Raw genomic sequence first — 10,438 nt, forward strand, 5'->3', positions numbered from 1 at the left:
GGCTCCCACGGAGTCCGGCCTCGAAGTGCAGAGCAGAGTAGAACAGCCCTTCTGAGTCTGCAAGAGAGGATTGCAGCTGAGCACTGAACTTGGTTTCATTAGCTGCTACCTTAAAGATATGCTCTGTTAATGAGCAGGAGCATAGGGGTTAGGAACAGCTTAGATGATTGGAATGGACGTTTTTGGAGCCTATGGTATCTCTTACTTGCATTTGTCTCTTCAATTAATCCTTTGTATGTTACAGTCCTGTTCATACAATCTCATCAATAGAGAGTGTCAGAAAGGATGACAGGAGGTAGCTCACTTCATGTGGCTTTTGTGGAGAACTATGCCAGCATATGCTCACCTTTGAGGAGTGTTCTTTATTGCAGGATCTAAGCAATGCTTTTCACTGCTCGTATATAACGTGGTGCAAATGATGACAATTTGCTAGTCCAGAGTCAATCCAAGCTATGGTCAAACAGGATGAAACTTTCATGACTGTGTTTTGCTCACCTACAAAATGGTCATCTCTCTGGTAACAAAACAACTTAGTGACCTGCTTGGATGGGATCTGGGAGAGGGAACAGCCCTGCAGGCTGCAGAGATGTCCTGCCTTGCTCAGCCGTGGGCCAGCAGCCTGTTGTCAGCTCTTTGCTCACAGTCACAGCCAAGACCCAGATGAAAAGCTGGAATCCCAGCTGATGAAGCTGTTTGGTTCTAGTGTGATTAGCTTTGAATCATTGTAGAGTTTGATATGATGGGTCCATGCCTGGCTTCCTTTCACACACTCCTTGGGCAACCCTGTTGTCATGTAAAAGATTCAGAACCACTAGGCTGGCCTTGGTGGGAGCTGAAAGATGATTTCTTCCCTGAGAGATGGTTTAGTTAAAGCTTTTTCTATTTCAAAAACCCTGTGAGTCAATTTATTTCAGGGACAATCACTTTGCTATTTGTGCCTTTCCCTTTTTCATGCCATAATGGGATTAATTAAAAGCTGCTGGTGACTGGATTGTGGAGCACTTACCGCTGGCGATGTGGGGAGCCCGGTGGCTGCTCCTCTTCACATGATCAAACAAACTCCAGTTTGCCCAGTGCCACAGTGAGAAGAGTGCTTACTGGTTTTCACTGGAACGAGAACTTCTGATTTGAAATGACTGGTTGGAAAGGAAGAATTAGAAGAGAAGGAAGAAGAAAGAGAGAAGAGAAGGAAGAAGAAAGAAAAGCAATATTTACTATTGTTCTGCAAGTGAACTGAAATTGTGTTTTTAATATAAAGACCATCAGCTGCTGAAAGCAAAGCAGAACTGGGTGCCAGGCAGCACTGCAGCAAAGCAGGGGCCAGTCACTCGGTGCCAGCTGAGGAACTGGCATCAGCACCTTTAACCACGGGCATTTTGGGTTTCTGGAAAGCAAACGTGTTCAGGTCAGTGAGTGTGGCAGTGGAGCGCTGCTCCCGCAGCTCGCTGCCCGCGTTGCCACGCAGCCTGGGCACCCTGCCTCACTGCTGCTCGTGTGAGGCACTTGGCTGGGCACTGCTGCCCAGCCGGCCAAAGTGTGTGCTCCTGTCCTTATTCCTCCCTCCTTCCTGCCTCCACCTGTGGCTGCCAACTTATGTGCCAGACAATTCCTTCCAGAGATGGTTATCCCCATGTATTTTGTTAGAAGCTGGGGCTAATGATTTGGATACCTACTGGGATTTTGCAGGTTTTTTAAGCAGCACTGTCTCGGAGCAGAAGGACGTCTTCGTTTTCTCGTGCCCCATGCAGGCTGGACTGCAGCCACAAGAAGTTCTGGCTGGTGGGCTGTGGTTCTCGGGCAGGGCCAGGCTGCTCCCTGCGGGCACCGCTCCGTTCTCCCACTGGCTTTGCACCTTTTCTTCCCTCATTGCCGTGTCTTGCTCCAGCTGAGTGGGAGGGTTTGGGCAGCCCTGCGTGGGGACCAGAGGCAGTGATGGGTCCTCCTCTTTGCTGGGTGTCGCTGGGTGGGTGGTCACCATGGGAGTGTTGGGTCTGGACCCCTCTGAGACCTGTATGACGGGGAGGGTGCCCTCGGCCGCCGCGTGGCCGTTCATGTGCAGCTTCTTCATGTGGTGCACGACGGCCGCGGCGTTGAAGGCTTGCTGGGGAGGAAGACAGAAGAAAACCCCATGGTGAGCATCTGGCATTGCCAGGCTGGGTGGGTGCTGTGGGATGAACGGATTGTCCCCCTGAGGTCAGGACCAGCGCTGGCTGGTGAGCACTGGCTGTGTTTGCACAGTGTGTGGATCATGGGATGTGCTCATTCCTGACATAACCACCACTGTTTCCACTGAGTGTACACTGCTCATGCTTTGAAGGTTACAACCACTGCTACATGAGGAAACTGGGGGAACAGCTCTAAATCATCCTGTGGTGTGAAATGGAGATTAGAGCTGAATTTTGAATGCAAGTATTTCAAATGCTATTGTATATGTGGTTCCTATGGTATTCCTTTTTCCACATACATTCTTATTAAAACTATTGATACAAATGAAGTGCCAATTTATCTTCAAGACTAAAAGAAGGAGAAGCTGGATTAAGCTCCTATAAAGATCTGCTGATGGGAGCACCCATTTCACTCCCTTGGTATAAAGACAATGAGCCTTTCTCGCTCCCCTTGGCTTTCTTGGCGAGGCCGCTACAGTGCAATGGGCTGGTGAAGCTCCCAGTACGTGTTGCAGGAGAAAATATTGGTCCAGCCACACTATGAACAGGAACTGCATACAATTTTCAGGCAGCCCTGGGAGGGTCTCAGCTTTTGGGTGCTTCCCCTTGCAGCCGAAGCCTCGCTTACTTCGGGATGGCAGCAACGGGCGTTTGTTGGTGTGACGGTTCCAGGCTCCCACCAGCAAATGACTTACCCTCCATTTGCTCTTTGCAAAGTTCTTCTGGATCTGTGCGCTGACAGATGGGTATATGTCACGGTGAAGGGCTGTATTTCCATTAATCCTGCAGATGGGGAGAGAAGAAAATGGGCTCGTAGGCAGATGGCATTTGTAAGGCATTCCACATTCTGGAGGCAACTAACTGCTTTGAACGTTCAATCAGCAATAATTAAACCCAAAGGAAAAACAGCAACAAAATGTAACACAAACACACACTTCAAAGCTTGGAAAAGCTCAGGATGGGATTTCTTTTTTCTTTGCCTCTGTTTATGGAGGCAAATATGCACAAATTGCATCTTTAATTATTCATTATTTTCTTCCTTTGCACAGAGAAAGGAAACACCCAGGGCCAGGCGGAGGCAGATGGTGACGTTAATAGTGGGGGCTGGGGAGACCCCCCCCTGTTCTCAGCGACCACGGAGCACATGGAACCCGACCAGGGGCTGGTGAATCCCCGTGGGCACCAGGCACTGCCGAGGGCCCCTCCTCTCACCACGGGTGCCGCAGGGCTTCTTCACAGCTAAACCTCATCTTCGGGTTCTTCTCCAGCAAGTGTCTGATGAAATCCTTGGCTGTTGGGGAGGGGAGAAGCAGAGAGAAAAGGTTATTTCCCCCTTGTTCCAAGATATGATCCTAACAGGACACAGGAAACGTTTGTGGATGAACATGGCAAAGGTCATCACCCCAGGAGTAGGTGCTGGAACTGCTTCATTACTCCCTTAGAGGGAGATGTTTGTAGTGAAGGGTTCCACGTGAAAAAGTGTTAACTGAGGATGTACCAAACTTCATGCTTAGATTATGTGAATTTGAGCTGAAATATTAAGCTAATAAATAACTCTTGAAAACATAAGGGTGAACTGAGCAGATTTAGATGTTGCCCTAAAAAACATTGATATCCTTTCTATTTTTATTTTTATTTTAATTTTCTTTTTTTTTTTTCAGGGAGGATTGCAACATTTATTATTAAGTTGTCACAAACCTCTTGCTAGTTTTGTTTGTATAGATACAAGACTGATGTTCAAAATATGCTGCTAAGATGCTGGCTGCAGCGAACTCTGTGCGGGCGAGCTCCACGAGCAGGTTAGTCTGGTGGGAGGGTGCAGTGGGGGCTGCCACAGCTCACGGTGCTGCTGCAAGGAAGTGTGGCCAAGGGGAAGAGAAGCAAAGGGGAAAGGGAAAAAACAAATAAATCCAACAGAAAAACAAGGTGAAGAGCCCCTGGAGTCCCCCATGCCCAGGGGTCACAGGGCTCTACATCACAATGTGGCACTTCCCAGTGCTGGGGCTTTACCTGATTCGGAGATATCATCCCAAAACGGAGACTCAAACTCGTAGTAGCCTTCCTTAATCTTTTCAAACAGTTTGGATTCAGTCTCTTCATAGAAGGGGGGATACCCACACAGGCTGGAACAGAGCAGAAACCAGTGGTCCTTCAGCTGTCCACGTTGGCTCCTCTGCAGCCCGGCCAGGCTGGGCACACGTGGGCAACGCGAGCGAGCGAGGGACAGAGGAGGTGCTCTGTCCATCCGTCCTCCTGTCCCTCACAGCTCAGTGTAAAGCTGCAGAGAAGAGTTAAAAACTGAACTGCAGCAGTGAAAGGACAAAGCCACAGCTGGTACAGAGCTGTGTGGCGTGGGAGGAATGAAACAAAAAGTACCAAGGAAGATTGAATCGTATTTGTAGTCAACTGAAAAAAAACCACAAAGCATAGGATGAGGCACATAATAGAGAAAATGTGATTCCTTTCATCTCCACCCCAGAACTCAGTTCCCCACGTCCCTGTCGCTTCCATGGTCTGGTGGGTCTGTGCCAAGGCCGAGCACGGCGCTGCTGTGGCCCCACAGCAGAACGGGCACCACGGCGTCGCCTCCGCGCGGGGCAGGGACCCTGCAGGAGACCCACGGGGAAACAAGGGGGCTGCTGTCTGCTCCTACTCACAGGATGTAGGTGATGACTCCGATGGACCAGCAGTCAACAGCTTTGCTGTACGGTTTCTGGGCGAGGACTTCAGGGGCTGCAGAACACCAAAACCAAGGGAAAATTCTCAGCAATAACAAATTGTCCAGTACAGGGAAAAGCAGCAGTTTCTTGTACACTTGGCTTCTGAGGTGCCAGGGCAGAGAATCGGCCAAAACCAGCCTCGTTCACTGGTTGGATTGATCTGTGCTTTTTGTATCTGTTTTTATGCCATTAAATAGAAAGAACCACTGACAATTTCTGTCTCTGTCCTGAGGTTTTAACCAAGAAGCTGTGGATCAAGCCAGCACAGTCTGGTGCACATTAAACAAGATCCCACTGGGTTAAAATTGTTTTGGATTTTTTTCAATAAATACATGACTAACGCTGAAAGATATTGCTTTTAAAATTATCTTTTTCTTTGCACTTTTGAACATTCTGGGATTTTTCATTCTCTACACTCATCTATAATCCAGTCCTTATGTGGTGCATGCAATGTGTCTGTGAGTAGCATGTTGTTATTAATGTAATTATGTATTTTTCCTTCTCCTCTCTGCTAGGCAACGTACTCTACACACACAATGTTTTTTCCAGACTCCAGCACCAGCCTGTTCCTGATCCTTGCTTACCAACGTATCCCGGAGTCCCACAGGCCGTGGACATGATCCCGTTCTGCTCCATTTTAGACAAGCCAAAGTCCGTGATCATGATTTTGGAGTTGTCTTCAGGAGTAAGGTACAGAAGGTTTTCAGGCTGTGAACACAGAGCGGTCAGGGGCTGATATTTGTGATAGAAGAATGGAGAGGAAGAGGAGGAAGCCATGGTCACGGCAGCTCTGAGCTGCTGCTCTTGCTGGGGGCAGGACTCACCTTCAGGTCACGATGGACTATTCCGTTTTCGTGGAGGTATTTCACTGCTGTCAGGACCTGGTGGATCACCACACTGGCATCTTTCTCCGTGTACACCCCTCGTTCCAAGATTCGGTCAAAGAGCTCTCCCCCAGATACCCTGTGGAAATGTCAGAAAGGAAAACACTGGGAAAAACAAATTAAACAAAGCTAATTATGCTTTTGTGTTAGGCACGCTAACTTTCTGGTCCTTTTACAACTCCACCTACAACCGAGCCATTCTTTGAGCAGCACTTTTTGTGAGGCTGAGGCCGATGGACATTTTTGAGTGCAATTTTGGGGTGCAGTAAGCGTTTCTGGTAAGCCTGGGGAATTTGGGTAAGGTTACGAGGTGACTCCCGGCAGGTCTGAGCCTCTGGCATCCAGCTCCGTGGGCAGGACTGTGTCCAGGCTCTGCTACACAAGCAGATAGAAGTTTCCTGTGATTGTTTCCTTCAGCTGGGTTTGCCAGTTAGCAGCAGCAGCCGGGTGCTGGGAGCTGGTGCCCGCAGTGAGCTGCTTCCTCTGCGGCTGACACGTTGCCCGTTTTAATTTCTAGAAACTCTGCATGGCACAGCTTTAATTAGAAAGACTTCTGTCTCTGCCCTGCTAAACTGTGATGAATTAATTTGCATAAATAGATCCTAATCTTGGTTTAGAGACTTTCTGGTAAAATGAGCCTGGGCCAAGGCAGCGTGCGAGGCGCCCAGGGGAGCTCAGACCGTCAGCGGGGGTGTGGGGCTGGCTCCTCCCAGGCAGCTCTGGCATTCTACAGGGACCCCGGGGGGTGGGTGCTGGAATAGGGCACTGCACCCTCGTCCTGCCACTCTTCTTCCTCTGTGGCCCACACAGAAATGGCTCTGCTCATACTTACAGCTGCATGACCAGGTAGAAGTGAGTTGTGCTCTCATAGATATCTTCTAAAGTCACGATGTTTTCGTGCTTTATTCTGCAAAGATAGATGTGGGTCAGAAACAAACCTGGGAAGGACAAATTGGCTTTTCAAGTGGAAAGCCCAACATCTGTATTGCTCTCATCAGCGGTGAAGGTTCCCTGGGCTTTTGGGGCTGATCTCCCTTGCTCTGCCAAGCAGAGGATGGTTGACACCACTGCAGACTCCCCTGGGAGCACCAGCAGCAGGGGAGCAGAAACTTTGGCTTTCAGCAGCTGCCTGCCCTGTGTTACTGGGGCTCCAGAAATGCTCACTCTGCTTCTCCTTTCCCTGCACACTGCTCTGCTTCATCTGATTCTTCTACAGACCTGGGGCAGCACGGCTGTGTTGGGGTTACAAACCCAGCCACAAGAGAAGAAACATTCCTGGTCTACTAATGTTTATATATTCTTTAAAAGCAAATATTTATTTCATTATATTATTGTTACTTCACACATCTTACAACATTTTTTCTACTTTACAATGTATATATACACTCACTTTTTCAACACTGCTATTTCATTCTCCAAGCTGCTGTCCCTTGTGAGAGGAGACTTCTTGATGCATTTCAGAGCAAAGAGCTTGCCAGTGCTTCTTTGCTTCACCAGGAAAACCTCCGAAAAGGCACCTCTGCAGAGAGAAGTTGTATTTCAGTTGCTGCTGCTGCTGTGAACTAGAAGGATCAGTGCAGAGAAAGAGGAAATAGAAAGAAAAAATATGGTAGTAAATTTAACTCTAAGTGGATGCTGACTGTAAAGCTGGAACTACATTTCCTGCAGCCCCAAACTTAGGATATTCAATGCAAGATTATGCAACATGTAGAAAATCCCCCCCAATTTTCTCTCTTTGCAGAGAAAAGGTTAGGTTTGGCATAGTTCATTGTGAAGTTGTGTTGAAGTAGCAGACAAAGAAGACCCCTGCAATGAAATAAAATCACATTCTTCAGGACTGTCTGCAGAGCCAGTGAAGTCTAACTGCAGCCGTGCCAGGTTTGGAGCATGTGCTGGGGGGCAGGTGGCAAACATGGTTTTCAGCACATGCCCCATCCAGGGTCTTGCAGCTCTCTGCCTTTTAGGGAACATCTGCACTTGAATCCATTGGGACTGGGAGTATTTTCTGGGCTGAGAGTAAGCCAGGCTGTGTCAACAGCCACCTCACTGATCAGGTGTCTGCAGCTCGGCTGCTCCTTGGGGTTAACAGCCCCTCGTGGAAAGACCTCAGCAGCTTCTACTCCAGCAACTGCTGGATATAAATTGTGTTTCCTTAAAGCCCCCATGACCTTAACGTGGCCCTTCCCTGGCCCTGGCCAGCGCTGCCCCCAGGACTGAGACAGACAAACTGCAGTGAGGAGAGCCCAGTTCTGCTGCACTTTGGGTGTCTGAAGTACAAAGCAGCAGAATAACCTCAGTTAATATTTTAAATTAATGTCTAATCTGTTTTTCTTTCTGCAGAGACTGCTAATACCCATGTACCCTTAGTGACAAAGTGACAATGAGTGTCATTCCTGATAAGGGTTCAGCCCAGTGCAGCGACGAGCAGGTATTTATACCATGCCTAAAGCTCACAATCCTGTTAGAGGTTTGTCTCAGGCAGCTGAACACGTGTCTGGGGCTAGTGACAGTGCATACTTAGCCAGGTCAGTCCTCCATAATCCTCATCAAACGAGCAACAGATTAATTGATGGCAGTGAAATGGAACTTGCCACTGAGTCTGCAAAGCCCTGCGGGGAGCTGGAGGGCAGAGCAAGGAGCGTGAGTGTGGTGGGAGCACCTTCTTGGTTGGGATGCTGTTACAGCAAATCCAGCAAACAAGGGCAGGACACCTCTATCTCCTGCAGTGCCCTAAACACAGAACAGAGCATGCTGTGCCAATGGATGGGCTCAGCACGGAGCTGTGCCCCTCTGGCACGTGGTGCTGAGCTCCTGTGTCTCTGTCAGTGAGCAGCAGCTGGTGACAATGCCTGGGGAGAGCTCAGCTCCTTCCTCTGCTTCTCTCCTCCAGTGGGTCCTGGGTACTGCTGAAACGCTGCACAGACCATCGGGGTTGTGAGGGATTGGGCTGTGCCAGGACTGCTGCCTAGCAAGGAAAAAACCCCAACAATTCCACAAAAAAAACCAAAAACAACCCTAACCTATACATTTCTGGGAAAGCATCTCAATAGCTTGATTAGAGTCTTTCTTTCACTCAGTAAATTATATGTAATAGTCTTCTCTCTTCTGGCCCAGAAAGCTGGTGGTGTTTGGGACCTTTTTCTTGTTTCACACATTTTTCTCTATATAAACCCTGAAGGCTTTTTTGTGGAAATGCCTCTCAAGCTCCTGGGAGCTCTCGGGGAGTAGGCAGGGATGTCCTTGCAGACGTCTCTAATCCAGCAGTTGGGGGTGCTGGGGGAAGGTGACAGCAATTTCCCAGGTAGTTTTAGGTCCTGGGTCTTCATTTCTATTCTTCAACTATCTGAAGTGGTGCATGTGGAAAAATCCTAATTTCTAATGCTAAATTTTCCTATTAGTGTAATAATAGGAAATGAGCAACCTACAAATCAGATGCTGGGGCATCTGTTCTGTGTATCTGTCCCAAACAGTTTATAATAATTATGCCCCTTATTAAAAAATGGTGAATCAACAAGTTGGCTGGGAGAGAATAAAGCTTTTTCTAACCTCATTTCTTTAGAGAAAGCTGCTGGAAAACTAATTTCTGAGGTTGACCAGGAACATAATTTAAAATGTCACCGAGCTCTGGAGTAGCTGTTTTTTAGGAGCTTTGCTGTGGGTTCTAAAGTCACAGAAAATCTGGCCGTGACAGAACTCACTGGTGGAGTTAATTCAATTCCTCCTCCACCACCTTGGAAATGTTTTCTTGTCTCATTCGCATGAATAGGCAAATTAAGCTGTTAACTCAGAGAGAAGTACCATACAACTTGAACATCCTTGTTCTTGTTTCATCCCCCAACTGAGTCAGAGTTTATGAGCTAAATATATGACTTATTATTGTAACACTTCTCTTGGAGCCATCCCTTGACCTTGCAGCAGCAGCAGACCAGTGTGCTCCACAGGAAAAGGGCAAAAACTGAGCTGAGGTGCCAGGCAGGTGGGAGGGGCAGGAGGAGGGGGCAGAGCTGTGGGGCCGTGCCCCGGGGCAGGGGGAAGGAGCCGCACAGGTGCCGCTTGGCAAGCGTGAGCCCCGGATCTGAGCACTCCTCGGGACACCCCAGGGACACCCCCAGCACCTGCAGACTGCTGCCTCTCTCAGAGGGAGCCCCTCTGTTGTGACATGGGCCCGTGGCAGGCAGGGAGTCGCTGCCCTGAGCTGGGCAGCTGCTATCTGGAGGTGGCTCTGTCGGGAGGGTGGCTGTGGTACTTACGATCCCAGGGCCTCCATGAAAATGAATGTTTTTTGGATGTTGCTTGTCTGTTTCTTCCAGGTGCTGCTGTCCTCCTCTTCCTTGCGACCCATCTCCTCCAGAGTGGAAGCAAGGAGCGCTGCGGGGCAGAGCAGGAGGGGAGAGCTGACTGGTGTGGCAAGTGCTCCCAGCAACCGCGGGGCTGCCCAGGAGCTGGCTGGGCTCAGGATGCTGCGGATGCTGTTTGCTGGTGAGAGCAGTCAGACTTTGCATGCCTGTGAATTTCTGTGCTGGTGTTGTTGCTCACAAACACTCGTGCTGACTGTCCCCCTGCCCTTAGGTCCCCACTCCAGCCACCAGTGCAGTGAAACCCCTGCTCAGTGGGGCCCAGCAGTGACCACCTGGCAACACTCCTGTCAGGGCATCGCTGAGCGCCTGCT

At 49.2% G+C, this 10,438-nt stretch overlaps 1 protein-coding gene across 1 annotated transcript; it reads right to left on the minus strand.

The window, feature by feature from the left end:
- Positions 1–1,042: 1,042 nt before the first annotated feature.
- CAMK1G (calcium/calmodulin-dependent protein kinase IG) lies at positions 1,043–10,111 on the minus strand. Its single transcript, XM_008939418.1, has 11 exons — positions 10,020–10,111; positions 7,160–7,288; positions 6,602–6,676; positions 5,710–5,848; positions 5,470–5,593; positions 4,823–4,898; positions 4,176–4,288; positions 3,378–3,456; positions 2,861–2,948; positions 1,674–2,101; positions 1,043–1,136 (listed from the first exon to the last, which is right to left on the minus strand). Exons 1-11 carry the CDS (start codon positions 10,109–10,111, stop codon positions 1,043–1,045), a joined length of 1,437 nt encoding a protein of 478 aa, XP_008937666.1.
- Between the last annotated feature and the right edge of the window lie 327 nt (positions 10,112–10,438).

Source organism: Merops nubicus, unplaced genomic scaffold (assembly GCF_000691845.1).
Source record: "Merops nubicus isolate BGI_N331 unplaced genomic scaffold, ASM69184v1 scaffold44584, whole genome shotgun sequence".
NCBI classification, from domain to species: domain Eukaryota; kingdom Metazoa; phylum Chordata; class Aves; order Coraciiformes; family Meropidae; genus Merops; species Merops nubicus.